The sequence below is a fragment of the Rhyacophila brunnea genome, unplaced genomic scaffold (assembly GCF_057557595.1).
Source record: "Rhyacophila brunnea isolate RB1 unplaced genomic scaffold, BYU_Rbru_1.0 scaffold_24, whole genome shotgun sequence".
NCBI classification, from domain to species: domain Eukaryota; kingdom Metazoa; phylum Arthropoda; class Insecta; order Trichoptera; family Rhyacophilidae; genus Rhyacophila; species Rhyacophila brunnea.
In genome coordinates, this window is record NW_028232904.1 from 17,615,993 (window position 1) to 17,633,875 (window position 17,883).

At 36.7% G+C, this 17,883-nt stretch overlaps 2 protein-coding genes across 2 annotated transcripts in view; one reads left to right on the forward strand and one right to left on the reverse strand.

Annotated features, from left to right (window-relative positions):
- The window catches only part of 5-HT2A (5-hydroxytryptamine receptor 2A), a 222,283-nt gene extending 213,227 nt beyond the window's left edge, over positions 1-9,056 (forward strand). Inside the window, exons 7-9 of the mRNA XM_085951499.1 lie at positions 3,475-3,647; positions 5,200-5,326; positions 8,139-9,056. Of these exons, the coding sequence (XP_085807625.1) occupies positions 3,475-3,647; positions 5,200-5,326; positions 8,139-8,349 (511 nt within the window). The 3' untranslated portion in view covers positions 8,350-9,056. The remainder of the gene's footprint in view (positions 1-3,474; positions 3,648-5,199; positions 5,327-8,138) is intronic.
- Positions 9,057-10,413: 1,357 nt separating this feature from the next.
- On the reverse strand, positions 10,414-17,660 carry HBS1 (translation elongation factor EF-1alpha (GTPase) HBS1). Its single transcript, XM_085951498.1, has one exon. The coding sequence runs from the start codon at positions 17,452-17,454 to the stop codon at positions 15,388-15,390; it is 2,067 nt and encodes a 688-aa protein (XP_085807624.1). The 5' UTR covers positions 17,455-17,660; the 3' UTR covers positions 10,414-15,387.
- Positions 17,661-17,883: the final 223 nt, after the last annotated feature.

Below are 17,883 nucleotides of genomic sequence, written 5' to 3' on the forward strand. Positions count from 1 at the left end.
AGTGAATGTTTAAGTGTGAACTCTCGTCAAGCACAAACTAAGTTTTATTATTAGTATATAAAAGATGCATCAAACGCAAAGCAAAGTTGATTTAGAATAATTTTAGATACGTAATGAAATGCCGTCCGCAAAAGTAACAAAAAAAAAATACACGCCTTCGATTCGTACAACGGCCAGTGGCGTGGAGTAAATGTAAATCCGCGCGGTAAAAGAGTACGTCGACGCTCGGAAATATTAAATTCAAAACCAATTATAACGCCACGTCGGTAAGACGAAATACAACGAATCAACTTTGCTCGGCGAGCTGATTAGTTATAAGAAATATTGTTTAAAAATAGATATAAACATATATAATAATGTGTGAAAGGATGTACGTTTGTGAAAGTATTCGTAACTATTTCTTTCGGAGTCGACACTGGCGAGATTACCAAAGAATCCTCAAATCTAAAATAAATGATAACGCCTCGCATATCATTAAAAAAATATATAAATACAGTATTATAATACCCTTCAGGACTTTTATAATTTTTGTTTAATACTGAAAAAGAAATAGATGATATGTATTGTAATAATCGTGTGAACAAAAAGCGAAGCTGCCAACGTTCATTATTAAATAATGTGAAAAATAAATGTTAATAATAAAACGTGAGAGGCCCCGCAAATCGGCGCGGCGCGCCTTTGGCGAGAAGGAATCGGATGACATGTCGACTAAACGCGATAACGCCGGGATCGGGCGCGAAAAACATAAAAAACCGTCTGGACTAGAAACTTTGAGACGCGCGGCAGAAAATCGAGTCGCATACGCGCGTAAAACGAAATAACAATTTTTTTAAAATAAAACGGGTTTTGCTAGTAAATAAATATAATGAGAGGGTGAAATATTTAAATTTTTAATATCAATGAAGTCTAATGAACGAATAAATGACTAAGGAAAGAAAAAGAATAAAATAAATACAGATGAAGACAATTTGGAAGCACAAAGAGAGCCACCTCTCGAAGTAAGCGCATCCAAAGGCAGCGTAGCCGAAAAATTCATGATACCAAAGCTTGATGGTGTGGAGAGTGCGCACTCTCTTTTCTCGTCGCAGGTTCATGAGGAGACTAGGGACGTGACGCCTGAAAGATATCGTGAAACAACAAGAGGTACCTCCGAAGTGTAACCATCTATAAAAAAAAGAAAGGGAAAAGGATACTTATTGTGAAAATCCATCCTAGTACCTGTGAGAAAGCCGTGCCGCCGTCAACGAGCCTGGCCGTTGTACCGCTATACGATGCCTTGCCCGCAGTAATAGGAACAGATGGAGACACAGTACCTGTCCATCTATGAGGTGATACTCCAGAGACCAGCAGATCAGTGGAAAACTTTCCACAGAAAGATATCCGCTGCTCGGAACGAGCCTGGCTCAATAGTAACGCCACTACCACGCCCTGGTTGCAAAGGCAGACGACGCCAAACGAGGTACGCTCCTATTGCACCAGAAGAAGTAAAGCGTAACACGAAACTATAATTCCGAACGAGGGCCAAACGTCTACAAATGTAGCCTCTCGGAATACAAAAAAACTGGACAGCCCAAGAGTCGAAGACTATAGCTCCACGACCCCTCCGCTGACTAGTATAAAAGAACGAGAAGAATAACAAAAACATTACGAAAACAAAATAAACGCACAACATTACAGGAGAAAAATAAAATAATAAATTATGACAAATGATAATAAGAAAGGAAAATAAATCAAACTCTGACTTATTCAGGAGCATTGCTTTGAGCAGGAAAATAGTAATTAAAATAAATATAGAAACAATACGTAAAGTTAGTTGTTTTTTTTTTTGTTAAAATAGTTAGATTGTAGTTGAATTTTTTTTATAAACTGTTATCATGCCATGTACCGGATGAACAAGGAATTGGATGGGTGGCCGATGAGATCAGGGCGTACCTTTCGACTTTAATCCAGATGGGGCGAATTGATACACCCCTGTTACAGGCGGGCTTCTCCCTGTGTAAAATAATCATTTAGTAGCTATAAGTCGAAACGTAACCCTGACCTCTAGAAACGGCTTCATAAAACATCTAATCTGATTCCTTGCTCAACCACGTAAGTATTTTTTATTTATAAGTAAGGGCCTTCGTCCGGTGTGTGAAAATCACATATTGGGCGGAGGTGTAATTAAGATAAATTTAATTTAATTTAAAAAGTATAAATGATGATGGATGAAAGCGATAATTTTAAGACTAAATATAAGTATTTAAATATAATAAATTTTGCCGCGCATTGTGCGTGAAATCCTCGCGCGCCGGCGCCAGGGTCAGGCTCGTGATTCGCCGAATCAAAGATCACGCGATAAAATTTGGCCAATCACGAGAGTCCTTTTTGCTGGACGGCGTCGGTACGCGAAATTTAAAAAGAAAAAAAAAGGAAGTAAGCGTCCCTTTTCCGACATGTACGGACCTGCGTAACTAATTGTAAAAACCTAAACATGTAAAGAAAGTGTAAAATATAAGCTAATACCAAGTTACACGAGACAGACGTGGTTTTATTTAATTCCACCCTCAAATATATCGTACTTTTTTTTGTGAATCCGGGGTTCGATGGACACCTGAGCTAGCCGCTGGAACCCCGGGGATCTCAATATGATATTATTGCTAACTAATTAGTAATATTGAGCGGATTGACGAGAATGTTGACAGGTGGCACTGCCACCTGGTGTTTCTTTCTAGTAAGTGTGTATTCTTACAATATATCGTATCTACCATTCCACAACATCATACATCATGCTATTCCGACGGAAGACTAAAACTTAAAGACGAGTGGTGACCTTAGTATCACGATGTGAGTATAAGCGGTGTGTATTTCTAACTGATTCTTCTCCAAATCACCACACTTCAAATTATAGTTATTATATACCTACTGCAGCACTACAGCATCCCTAAAACCAAAAGTCACTGCACACTATTGCTCTGGGACATGCTTATATAAATATTGAGTCTAAGCCGGCTTCCATGAACGTCGATCCAGTGTCGCATATAAAGACCGCGCACATCTACCTAGCGACAGTTACACGTAACCTTCGAAACATATAGATATTTGGATGTGGTGATAGGCAAGCCGGTATAGGAATAACCAAATCGAAGGTGTTTACATGCGTCCTGGTGTCTTTGACTCTCAGCTCAAAAAGCGTGAATTGTGAAGAGCGTTTGTGAATAACGATGACGTCATATCAACGTATTCGTCACGTTCCTGGCGAGACGAGTTTTGATGTGAGAGCCAGCTAAGCATCATCAATCACGTGCTTTATATTACATAATATTACAGGATGCTGGCAAAAATACACAAACGTAAGAATTTAAGCAATCAGTATGATAGGTAGACTTAGTAGAGGACTTAGGAGTAGTACTTGAAAAAATCATTTTTTGTATATATTTATTGTTTTGGACTATTTAATATTTAATAATTTGAACAATAATGTTATATTATCAGATTCCTGGCAAACCGCAACAAGAGAACCAGAACGCTGTCAGCCAACGCTGTTATGACTGAGCAGAAGGCCACCAAGGTCCTCGGAGTAGTCTTCTTCACATTCGTTTTCTGCTGGGCGCCATTTTTTCTACTGAATATATTTTTCGCGGCGTGTCCATCGTGTGACGTTCCAGGTAAACATTATGAATTTTTATTGAAATACTACAATTATTAATAACAAAACTATCCAATAGAACAACAGTAGCACTAAGGCAATGTTTCTTAACCTTTTTACATCCGCGGACCACAAAAAAATCAAAAAATGTATTGCGGACCATCAACATTGGAATAAAATAATAAATATTTATATTTACACTATTTTTGAAACAATTGTCGAAATATTATACAACCCCACTTCAAATGTTGGGTTTATAGGTAGGAAACTATTTTTGTACTACAGAAAATTTTTGCGGCCCACCGGTTAAGAAACTATGCACTAGGGCACATCTAAAACATTACCAATGTACTTGTGAAACTGATAAAAAAAAATATCCATGCAGTAAGATAAAATCTGTGACCTCGCCAATTGGCAATTCACTGGTAATTGGTAACACCTAGAGCTGTCAAAAATGTATCAATATATTATTATCACTTGCAATACGATAGGAGTATGTATAGCTTTTTTTGTCAATATCAAATCATTGAATACTTTTTTCATAATTGGAATTTTTAAATAGTGATCGGCGATTATAATTCATTAAAATATGTATTTGAAATATTTTAGCCACTATTTTCAGGGTAGTTATTCCGTCATTTTTGCTCCAGCAGTCCAGCGCTATTCTGACATATCACTTAACCGGTTCAATGCCTTCAGTGAGTTATCTCAGTCTATGAGGCCTTGATCTCACCCGACTTTAAACTCAAATTACTAGCCACTGTCGATTGATTTGCATAATCTAAAAAAATTAAACATGCAGTGACATCTGTTTTATGAAATACTAAGTCACAAATTATCGGTATTATAGTGAATGTAGTAAGAGCTTCTATATTTCGAACCATCACCATTTCTGTAAATTCACTGAAGAATGACACTGATAAAGAGTGCCTACTATAATGTATTAGTAATTTGAATTATTATTAATCATTCATGCTAATTTCAATTAATTTTAACAGTTTCTTTGTGTGCCTACGTTGAAATACTTCCGGCATGACATCCATGGATAATATTTGAACAGAACCCAACCTGCGAAAATACATAGTGCCAACCGAAAAACGTGATTTTGACATGACATTTGAAAAGTGTAGGCATGTGGAATATGATAAAAATGTTCAAAACGTCATACAGGTGTCGATGCAGTGCAGTTAAACGTGAGGTGACCTTATCGTTGTTTTAGTGATTTCGGCAGATTTTGCCAACTGACAATGTTCGTTTAAAGGTTCAATTTGTGCTACGGGATGGGAGCATCAGTCTGATAACATTAATTTTAAGCACCAAGAACAACATTACACTTTTTTTCTCGTAGCGGCAGCTTACTGTGACGTGACGTGATAGTCCGCAACATGCACCTCAATTTGGTTCGCGCTTTAATGTCATTAACATTTTATTATTGCTCATTAGTGGAAGAGTATCTAAGGTGAATGAGCCTGCAAGAGACACCTAGTGGAAAAATATGAAGAGCTTGTAAATTGAGAATTTTTTTGATTATTTACTATTGTTATAATATTATCTTATAACACCTATTTCAGAGCACATCGTAGATATTTGCCTCTGGCTGGGATACGTGTCTTCGACAATCAACCCCATAATCTACACGGTCTTCAACAAGACGTTTAGAGCTGCCTTCATTAGACTGCTTCTATGCCGATGTCACAGGTACATATTATAACAATAATTATTATTTAAAAACAGATACAAAATGACCAGGTTAAATATTAATTTATGGTATGGACAATAGATGGTACTGTCATATTGATTCAATTTCAGAAATAATATTCATTATAATAATACGGCTATGTAAAAGTAAACTCCTTTGATGATTACAATAATATGTCAGATCGTCGCTATAGGATTGGTTTCCCGAATATCCGTTTTTGTCAAAATCGACCTCTTAATGCATAATGTTTTTTTGTATCTAATTGGACGAGAACCATCCTTTTCTTTAAATTACTTTGTAATGGTAATGAATTCATCATTCATATGCCTAAAAAATAACAATTTAAATATCTCCATGTATTTAAATATAGGATTATGAAATTTGTTTTTCGTCTCCTGAACATTTGGTCTATTCGGGAAACCAATCCTACAGCGACGAGATGGTGTCCTCAATTTCATTACAAAATTTATTTTCGATTATCCATCGTAATTCTGTATACAATTACAATATTATTTATTACATTATTCAATAAGTAAGGACTCAATGGTTAGGCGGATAGATATCAACTGTTCCTCGTGAAAAAACTCTGTTAATACGAGGGTGGGTCAATAAGTCCTTAGAAAAGCCGACAGGTGGCGCGACTAGTACTGTAAGCGGTTTATTTTCATGCAGCGGCACTACCGATTCAGTATGCTGCGAAGTTTCAATCAGATTGGTCGGGTTGTTGTGTGTTTCTCGTACATTTAAAAAAAAAAATTTGCTTGTTTACAAAAATGGAGAAAATTGAGTTTAGAGCTGTTATTAAACATTTTAATATAAAAGGGTTAACAGCAAAGGAAATAAAAATTGAGTTGGATTTAGTTCACGGCACATCTGCTCCTTCACTTGCAACTATTTATAACTGGTTAAATGAATTTAAACGTGGTCGTACATCAACAAAGGATGAACCACGCTCAGGACGTCCTGTAGAGGTGACTACACCAGAAATGATCAATAAAATCCACGATATGGTGTTAAGTGACCGAAGATTAAAGTTGAGTGAGATAATTGAGGTTACAGGGATCTCAAAAGGTAGCGTCATTTCTATTTTACATGACAAATTGGGCATGAAAAAAATTTCTGCAAGATGAGTGCCGCGTTTGCTCACAGTCGACAATAAACGCAATAGGGTGGTGGCCTCTAAAGCCCTGTTGTCGCTCATGCAACGCAATCCGGATGAATTTTTTCGTCGCTTTGTGACTGTACATGAAACATGGATACACCACTATACTCCCGAGACGAAAGAACAGTCAAAGCAGTGGATTGCGAAAGGCGAACCATGTCCAAAGAAGGCGAAAACCGTAATATCAGCTGGTAAGGTTATGGCTACTGTATTTTGGGATGCACGTGGAATTATTTTCGTTGACTATTTGGAAAAAGGAAAAACAATAACAGGGGATTATTATGCATCTTTATTGGACCAGCTAAAAAACAAAATTGAAGAAAAATGGCCTCATTTAAACAGGAAAAAAATCCTCTTTCATCAGGACAATGCCCGTGTTCACACATGTTTACGATCAATGGCTAAAATTGAAGAATTGAAGTTCTAATTGGTCGACCACCCACCGTATTCGCCAGATTTAGCCCCCAGTGACTTTTTCCTTTTCCCAAACTTAAAAAAATGGCTAAGTGGACAACGTTTTTTTTCAAATGAAGAAGTCATCGATCGGACAAATGCTTATTTTGAGGACCTTCCGAAAACTTATTTTTCTGACGGTTTAAAAAAATTGAGAAACGTCTAACCAAGTGTATTGAGCTCTAAGGAGATTATGTTGAGAAATAAAAAAAAAATACAAAAATAAAAACTGTTTTAATGCTTTTTTCTAAGGAATTATTGACCCACCCTCGTACAACCAGCTCTCTGTGGAAGTCTGCTTTAGTTAATACTTTTTTTTAATTGAAAAATATTTTTCTATATAAACGATAAATATTCGTTAAGTACAAATTCTTTGTCACTACTGTCACTACTCTCTGAGGTTATACATAATATGAACAAGATTTTCTTTCATTAAATTTTTTTTAGGAATATATTGTTCAGGGATAAATTCAAATTCAATTTAAATATAATTCAAATTAAATATCTAAGAAACAACTGAAGAGAATTGAGGTCATTGAGGTTGTAAAACTGAAATATTCTCTTATTAGTAAGAAAATAGTGACAGAATAAGAAAAAATAATAATATAAGTAAACAAAAGAAAGCAGATTTTTGAAAACAGAACAAAATAGCATCGCATCCTTCAAAGTAATGTTGCCAATTGTATAACTAAATGTCATAGACTATGAAATGATTTTCAACAAAAATATGCAAACACTGTACAGTGTACAGGAACAACAATAATTCTAAATTAAAGTTACGCTCTAACTAGGATGGCTCATTGTAACTACAGACCTACAAACTTATCTAAAAAATGGATGCGGGAGCCACAGTCAAAAACTACCCAATCAAGACTCGCAATTGGACAGAATCTGACATTTGAATGACGGTTTCAAAATGGCGTCCATATGGTAGTTCGTAGTTCCATTTCTGACCGTTCTTTAGATAAGTTTGTAAGACTGTACAAATTGTATGTTCGGTACTCAATTCTAGAATGATTTAAACATGAGGGAATCAAGCAGGAATCGTTGATCCGGTAATACGCAGGAGTATGCGAGGTATTATAGCCAACCAAGCGTTGTGTACCCGCGATTTTTAAAATTTTAAAAGATATTTAATTTGAAATATAAGGGGGGAAAAAAAACCTGATACATATACTTTGTCTGATATTTTCCAGGGCTGGTCGGGCAGCCAGGTACCGTTCGGGCAATGCTGGCCGTGGAGCTGCCAACATATCAGCGCTGCCCCTCGCCATCTCTCTCCAGGGCGCCCCCCTTCTCTCCAGGACTCCTTCCTCGCCCGGAGGTCGCATGTCTCGCACTCCTTGCACACCCTGCACCCCCACCAGAACAGAGTCTCTCATGGAGATACACGACGACGATTGCTGAAGTGCAGTTGCCTTGCCGCCCAGGGTACGGTTGCTGTCACTCCGGAAATGTAGATATCCTGACTGTCACCGGTTCGTGGAGAATTACGCGTTTTATTGAAGTTTTCAGTTTTTGGCTTAGTGCAGTTTTTAAAACAATAATGCATCAACAAGACCGAAATGCAAGAAGAATGTTAGGAGACCTAAACTGAGACAGTTTAACTGTGTAGAAAAAAACGTAGCATCCCTGAGACTAAGACTTTGCGCCCACAGGAGGCGGCAGGGCGATGGCGCATGTGAATAAATTTTGTGAGCTGGGCTCCAACTCATCCTTAATACAATGTAATCAAATACTGAAGACCCCACTAAGTATGACGAGGCACAGTATACACCACTAGAGATGTGGATAAGTGGTGACACTCCTTACGCCACTAGCTTATTGGTTTTCTGATTGGTCTTATTGATTTTCACCCATCAATTTTTCATGGTCATTTTCCAGATGGAAATGTATTAAAAAAATTGCTGTCAATCTACTTTCTAAGATAATTAAAGAAAAACATTTCACTAGGTACCTATTCCACTACTACATGAACTACTTAATGCCTCGTTAACTCCTCTCGAACACCACATTGTCTTATGTGGGCTTTCTCTATAAGGTTGTTTGAAGGAGTTCACTTGACCTACAAAATAAAATGGGGGGCCACGGAAAGAATGAAAGGAAAATTTTCAGAAAGGTTTTTCGAGCCGCTTAATATGAAGTCATTTCCTATATTGTAGGTATCATTATTTTGAAAGTGAACTGACTTCATTAGTCAAACCATATAGGTACCAAATAAAAGATACCCAACTTGTCAAGAAGCTATTCTTTAGTACTAAAATAAGACCATTCCTAAGGCTCAGGAATTAGAAGGAATTAGCGGTAGCTTACGGAACAGAGTGTAAAGAGTGAAGACATTCCCTGGAGGCGGTAGCCAAGAGCTAGTTTTTGTGATAAAATATAATAAATCACTAAAAGACCAAAAGGTCAAATGGATGAGTGAATGGTGACAACAAGAATGGCAGACTGGAGAAGATTTGTGGAGGCATTCATCAAGCAGAAAATAGACAGCGACCAACAAAGACGACCAATAACATCAAATGTTTTAAATTCAATAAATAAATTACAAAAACGAAATTGAGGTTATGAAATGACATCGTAAGATTCTTGTATAAATTTAATGTTAATATATTGTCACGAATTACCATTTATCCTGAATTTAATTTTGGTATTTTTCAAGAAATCACAAAAATATGAAACTGTTGAATGAGATCAGACCTATACAATTCCTAGCAGCTTGTCGTGTTGTGTTTATTACATTTTTATCGCTCTCCAATCTGTTCAATATTCGACAATAGGATTCATTCATTTTCACGTCAACATAGCTTCGAAAATATATCATAATTTGATTTTGGGCCAATTCACTTCCTGCGCATCGCAGGCAGCTATCGGCGGCTATCGAGGGTAGTTTATCATATTCGTGTATTGAGATATTATAATTAAAACTCTTTCTTTAAGCACTAACGTACATGGTTGCTACATTAGTCCCGTGCAGTATCGCTTCGGGACAAGGAAGTGTGGCACTAAAATCTTTTCATTCTGACACGTTTATAGCGTCATGGAAGGCAGCCGTGCACAAACCGCGGCTGCATATACATGGCGGGTGGAGAAGGGGAAACTCTAATCATGTTACTATAAGTTAGCCGTCTAAACTGCCAAACTGTCTATCTCGCTCTAAAAGTTAATACAGCCAAAATAAGTGCTGTTAAACCATAGCACTTTTTGACAGTTCAGACGGATACATAAATATGATAAACTACCCTCGACACCCGCCGATAACAGCCTTGTATTTAGAATAGATGCGCTAAGTCCATCATAGATTAAATCAGAATTATGCGGACTCTAGTGTAGGGATGGTAAATAGGATTTGATCTTATGATGAAATAAGCAATTTTTTTTTTTTAATTTGCGGCGCATGCCGTTCCTTTTTAGGTGTACACATGATATAATCTAAATCATATTTATTGAATATATAAAAAAACAATTAGGCACAATGGTAACTATATTCTTTATTGAAGATATAAAAAAATGATTCACATGAAATGAAAAAAATAAGGAAATATAAAAACATTTAATAACACAATAATTTTTGCTTGAGGTTTTGTTGAAACTTTTTATATCAGGTTGATTTGTCGCTGATTGTAAATCAATACATGCTGCTGAATCTCCCTTTGTCAACATATTTGAATGTACATGATTCAATAGAGAAAAAATACTTTCACATAAGTACGTGGAAGAAAAAATGGTCAACAACGAGATTGCTAGTTTTTTAACAAATATAAATAATACGATTTTATATTTCCCCGCTATAAACGTTTTGAATATTAAAAAATAAAAGGAAATTATTTTTTTGGTTTGCCGTAAAAAACTTTTAGCGTGCCACTTATTTGCCATCACTGCTCTAGTGCATACCAACTGAAGGAATTGGGAATTTGCTTACAGGACAGTTCCAATCTGGTAACGTTCGTTACGCCATGAAAAAATATAGTAACTATGTCAGTGGTACCAAATTGACTCTATTAATGATTCCACAATAATCGGGTACGACAGTCTACAAGACGAATAATTTTAATAATTATTAATTTGTAAAAAGCTCAAAAAATTCGAAAGCATCCACTTTCGATAAGTGTGTAAAATTTTTTTTAAATTATGTGAGTAAAATTTAATGGTACCAATTAATCAATTATTTTTTTAAATAAGACGTATATTATGATGGATACTTATATTTTCATGTGTGTTTGTGCGTGTAATTTATTTTATAGTGTGTGTGCTGTTAGATAAACTATTAGAGACGTTGTAAGTATAATAAAATCATAGAAATAATTACATAATATATTATTAAATCCAAAAGTACCTTTCATCCTTATAATAATAAAAATATGAGCTTACAAATATTTTCAATACTAATAAATGTCTCAGTAGAAATTTAATGTTGCATTCGATACAATCTAACAGATGTCTCTGTAATTTTAGCAAAAATTAAAAATAAAGACTGCATTTTATTTGTTCCACAGTAAAGCAGAGGGCCCCACGAAGGCCGTGCGGCTCAAGCGTTGGCCTATCGCGTAGTGGGTCCCAGGTTCGAATCCTGGGTCTGTAAAAATATTGTTTTTCAATTTATGTGTCAATCAGAGTATGGACTTCTTAATAGGTTGAGCGAAAAACGACATTACATACTTTATTTCCGTAGCGGCAGCTTACTGTGACGTCATGTGATAGTTGGCGACATGCACCTCAATTTGATCAGAACTTGAGATCCATACTCTGACTCCAAACACAAATTGAAAAACAGTATGTGTATTTACCAGATCCAGGATTTGAACCTGGGACCCACGACATTATAAGCTGACGCGTATGCCGCTCAGCCATCGCCACAATAGACAGAGCATTATAACATAATGTCATTATCCCTACAAAGTCTACTGATTGTTCAAGCTTAAATGCCATAGACAACCCCTGTTAATTTTGAATGTTCTTTAATCTATGAATGCATTATTCCTTTCAATTGTTTCTTCATCAAATTCCTTCTGTTTTATTGTATAGAATCTTCTTTGTGTTATTATGTCAAATGATAAATTGTTAAATTAGTAGAAAATGTGACATACAAATATTATGTTTGAAATTTGTGGCCGTATAATTGTGTATTGCCCCTTCTAGCAAAACTCACCTAAACAAATTTGGCTTTGTTCAGAATAATTTATTGAGAATGAGTAGATTTGAAAATGTAGAAGTTAGAAGCGCGTTAGAAGTTATACTTCTTTGGCATAACAAAACAAAAACAAAACTTGTGATGACATAGATTCTTCGACTAGCTCTTAATTATCTTGTTAAATTACATACTCAAGAAAAAAGACCGCTTATTGGAACGCCGTTGGTTTATTTCTATACACTTTAACTTATATTACTAAATTATATAATTATTTATCGTTGTTTTTATTTTTAAAGTAACAACTGCCACTATGATGTTTAATAGTTTGTTTACGTAAGGAATTGCAAATGGCCGACAATAATAAATTCGCTGCCTAGGCAACGGAACAATTCTAAACTATAATATCGTCACTGTTCTGGCAGAAGACACTAATTCGAAAAAATGACATATTGAGTTAGTTATACCAAAATGTTCCTTATTTCAAACTTTACCGTCTGGAAACCTTCTTAATAAATAAACAGTCTTTATTTTAAAGTCATCCTTTTTATGATTACTTAATAAACTCACATGATAGACCATTTCAAACATTTTAACAACTTCAAAGTCAAATTACTCAAAACTAGTATTCTCCAGTTAGTGTGTTCTGCCAGAACAGAGACGATATTATACTGTATAATCGTCACGATTGGAGTATCATACTGTGGCGTAATTGTAGTGCGTTCGGCCGATAACCAAACAATCGGTGGTTCGAATCCGATCGAGTGCGTTTATTTTTATGTGAAAAAATAAATTATGTGTTACATGTCACACGCCAAAAACACACTCTGATCTGATTTTCCAAACGCGCCTAAAGAAGTATAACTTCAAAAATAATACATAATAATATCATCTGCTTACTTTAAGTTAATCAATTAAATGTGTGTACAATCAGTAAAGAAATTATTTGACATAAGTTAATATAATTAAAATTAAGTACATAACACTGTACAAAGCTAATTGTAAAATTCTGATAGTAATTTTATTTATTCTATATTATTATGTAATATTTGATTAGATATATACCAGCCAAGTGATGAGCAATATTGCTATGTATAAGGTATATAAATAAAATAATTTAAATCATATTTTCTGCAGCGTTTTATTGACGGCCATTACATGTGTGTTCTAATTCACGGCACGGTGTTGATCAATTCCTCACCTCATTCATCATCATATCACAGGAGTCCCAGGATCGATTCCAGTGAGGTTATAACACATTTATATGAATTTCTTAATAAAACATTTCTTTTATTCAACGAATTCATCCTATATATTGAATATACATAATTTGAAAACACCTCAGATATCAAATACAATGCCTGACTTGAACCTGTAACAAATGAATTTGCGCCAATGTGCTTTACCAATTAATCTACAGGCATCCTATTTAATTACAACGAATTTAACTAGTAGCTTTTACATGAAATGTAAAATTATCAAATTGTGAAATCTATAGAATGTTGCATTCTCAAGACTTGTGAGTTATTCGTTGAATAAAAGATATGGTTTGCTGTATGCATTATTCAATTAATCACTGAAAGCAATCATTATTCAAAGTGTATCTTACGAATTATTAATTTATAATGTGCAGTTTTCATACTTTTACTATTGAATGTCAACTGAAAAATATTATATCACATGATTTAAAAAATGCTGATAATTTTGATAGCGGAAAGCTATGTTGCCATGTAATTGTCTGTTTTCAGTAACATGTCATCTATGCATAGGGATCATAATTAGTCACATAACGTCAATATTCTATGCATCAGGCCCTTAGTGCTTGTGTGCTTTATAAATTATATAATAAGGGAGTTCAAAAAAAAATTTTTTGATTTAACAGTATATTTTCAATGTTGTAATACATAATAAGTTTACACCTTTATACTTATGTCAAAGTAGAATGAAATAATGAAATCATTATTGTATACTTTGTAACGATTATACAGATTCATTTTGAGAAGCTCAAAACATACACGGTATTGTCACAAATACAATGGGACATAGGGTGAGTTTTATAGCTCGGAATATAACATTAACACATTGATGTATTGAATAATGTATTATATGAGACAGCTACAAACAAAAAGCCACCATGTTTAAAACAATTCATGTGTTTATGAATGATTCGATTATTGTCACGCTGCTTTAAAAGATAGCTGACAATTTCGTTAAATCTTACAAGAATATCTCAACAAATACTACTTGTAAAATGGTGACGTAAATGATTGAACGTTTAAAATCTAGCCGGTGGCACCGACTTTTGCATTTACCCCCCGTGGGCCTTCCGGCTACATACCCCATAACCAGACACTCCGCGTTTTGAGTCTAGTTATGAACACCAGTCTTGCATCTATAACTACGGGTGCTCATCTGCAAGTGGTTATCGAATGTACATGGTCTAACGGTAATAATTATTATGATTGCTAATGTCCGTTTGTGTCGTCCGTGTTGTCTTGTCTTTTAGACATGCCGCGTCAGAATACTAAAGCAAACATTGAATGTCCGTGATGATAACACTAATTCATGAGTGCCACGGGTTTGCCACTGACACGAGCCTTGCATGCCGTAGAATGCCGAAAGGAGTTGGGAAACCCTTTGAGGATGCTGTTTGACAGTCAAATCACGCGATCTTGGCAAAGAAGAAGAGAAGATATATTATTCCATTCGCCCAAATTTTTATTTTTTTTGTTCCTTGGGTCCGGACCCGAAAACCATACATGCCTGCCAACAAATATTACAAATTTATTTGCATTTAAATTAGGCACAGCACAAGCAAACTAGTCACATCTTCAATGGTTTCTATGGATTTTTAAACAGTAATCCATCTGTTTAAAATCAGATGACATCAGGTCGTAAAATCAAACAATATCCACAATTCTTTAGTGAATTTTAAACGCTTGTAAAGAAAAATATCATCGAAAGAGAGAGACAAATAGAGTATGCCGCTCATAGAATAGGTATACTTATGGGTTTATTTGCTTTCTTTAAGGCGACCAATGACCTGACTTTGATTTCGAGTAAGTATATAATATCATGTTTTTATTTATTTATTAATTACTTAATGCCAGGAGCGGCACTGGCATATCTATATAATTGTCATGTCAGAATCTGTTAGTCTCAGCACAAAGAAAGGGCCTGAAAACAAAGGAGACGAAAACAAAATATTTGCCCATCTCTGTCATACTGCGGAAAGCGTGACATTTGGTCATTAAAATAGAAAAAAATGTGGTAAATGTCTCATATAAGGGTAATACATCAATGTATATCATAGATGTTTATTTCACGAGAGAAGTCACAAGTCCAGCGGCCACTGTGACTCCGGCGACACGGAGCATAATCCTGCCAAGTTCCTTTATGTCTTTGTAAGTCTCCATGCAGATAGGTTTGCACACTTCAATTTCGACCAGGGCGACCGAGTTATTGCCCAGACATCTCGGTTTCTTCTTCAAGACTTCTCCGGTGCTTTTGTTAATCGAGGCGGTAAGTTTAACGATGTTTGCCGACTCGATCAACGACTGGTGATGCAATAGAACCGGGAAACCTTTAGTTATAGGCACTTTAACGTTGAAAACGACTATCCTGGCTTCGAATCTACTTATAACCGGCACCGGGTTGATCGGATCGCATAGAATGAACCCGACGAACATGTTTTGCATGTCAACGCCTGATAACGTGATGCTGACTTGATCTCCTGCAAACGCTACGGTCTGCGGTATTTCATTTATGGCGACGGCCTTAGCGAAAGCCGGCTCTCGTATCGGACAGACAAGCACCTTATCACCGCTGTTGAGAACTCCAGTTTCGATTCTACCGGACACACAGAAGCCGGAACCGGTGCCTTTGAATATATCGTTAACAGACATACGGAAAGGTTTAGCGATCGGCCTCTCCGGCGATTTAAAGTTATCGATTACATCAATAAGAGTGGGTCCCTTGTACCATTTCTCCAACTGGTTTTCTGTGGGCGGCGATATTAAATTTTCTCCAGTCAATCCGGAGCAAGGAACATACGTAATATCGCAGTCTTTAAAGCCGGCCTGTTTCAAGAACCCTTTTAATTTACCGCAGATTTCTGTGAATCTCTCTTCGGCCCAATTGGCAGTGTCAAGTTTATTCACTGCCACCGCCAATTGGCTGATTCCTAACGATCTCACAAGTAAAGCGTGTTCGCGGGTCTGTCCGCCGAGATCGAATCCAGTTTCAAATTCCCCGCGAGTAGCATCGACGACCAAAACAGCCACATCAGCCTGTCCGGCTCCGGCGATCATGTTAGGAATAAAGTCAGCGTGCCCTGGAGCATCGAGAACAGTGATCTGTTTAGTTTTCGTCGTGAATTGAACGCGTCCGATATCCATAGTTATGCCTCTGAGGCGTTCTTCTCCAGTTTCATCCAAGACCCAAGCGTACATGAAGCTCTGTTTACCAATCTTTTTACTCTCCTGTTCATATTTATGAAGAGTTCTTTGATTAACTTCCCCAAGATCGCACAATAATCTGCCCATCAGGGTGGATTTACCGGCGTCGACGTGTCCAATTACTATAACATACAGATGTTCCTTCGCCGAGCCCCTCTCGGCCGCGTATTGAACCGTCGGATCGATTCTATTTTCTTTCGGTCTTATAATTAGCTTATCTTCTATAGCGTTGGTCGGTTCTGGAGTTTTGCACGGAGTGGCTCTGCCTGAGGCCGGCGATTGTGAGCGTGGAGTAGCGGAATTACTCGACAGACGGTTGCTGTCGTCGAGTTTAAAGCCTTTAACGGCGTGGGGCACTTTGAGATCGATAGTCGGTGCGATAATTTTCACAGGCAAATCGACAACGGGCGGCAGTATTCTAGCGTTGGTCGGAAAAATCTTATCATTGATCGAAGTCTTCGGTTTATTTTCAGTTTGTTTGTTTATTAATTGCATTTGTTTTTCTTTGTCCGAGTTTAATATACTATCTAGAGACTTAGTAATATCAAAGTTTTGAGCTACGACTGTCTTTATAATGACCTGTTCGGGCACGGAATCTCCTAAAACGCTTCTGACTTCGTCCAGGCACGACATCAACCTGGCCTCGTCCAATTCGCTCAGCTGGAGACTCTTCAAATCGAAAGAATCGCGTCGCGCTCCGGGTTCGCCCTTGGGGTCGTCCAATTCCTCGTCTTCCTCTTCGATGTCTTTGTGCTGCTCGAAATACTCCGACATGGCCTGCTGGCCGCGCCCCCGGTCGTACATCCACTGGGCCGCGTCACTAGGAGACATGGGACTGTCGTCTTCGACGGAGTGACCGTAAACATCGTCGTATCCGTCATACTCGTCGGTATAGTTCATGGAGCGGACGTTCCTGTGCCGCGACATGACGGTGCAGTCGTTCGACGTAAATGTTACAATGACAAAGAGCCACCGCTAATAGCGTGTGTTTGCGATGCTAATTAACATTCTATGGCCTTCCTCGGCATCCATAGTGCGAAACTAACCTTTCTAGTTTCAACGCGCGACCCACCACCTGTCAAAATACTGACGACACGACATTGTACAATGTGGCCAGATAAAAATCTACATGCGGCCATATTACAAGGCAAATTTTAATAGATGAGTACACCACCAAGTATTCATCAATTTAATTTAGTTTTACAAACAAAAAATGCTATTAAACGTATTAAAATATTTTTTATTCCTAATATTTATAAAAGCTTTCAATTATAAGTATATACTCAATTTAAAATAAACATCTTCATAAAAATATTCAGCGCTCAGACTTTAAGAAATCTCTAATAAATTAAAAAT

Coding starts and splice junctions, on each gene's coding strand:
- HBS1 (XM_085951498.1), bottom strand. CDS start 17,454: ATGTCGCGGCACAGGAACGTCCGCTCCATGAACTATACCGACGAGTAT.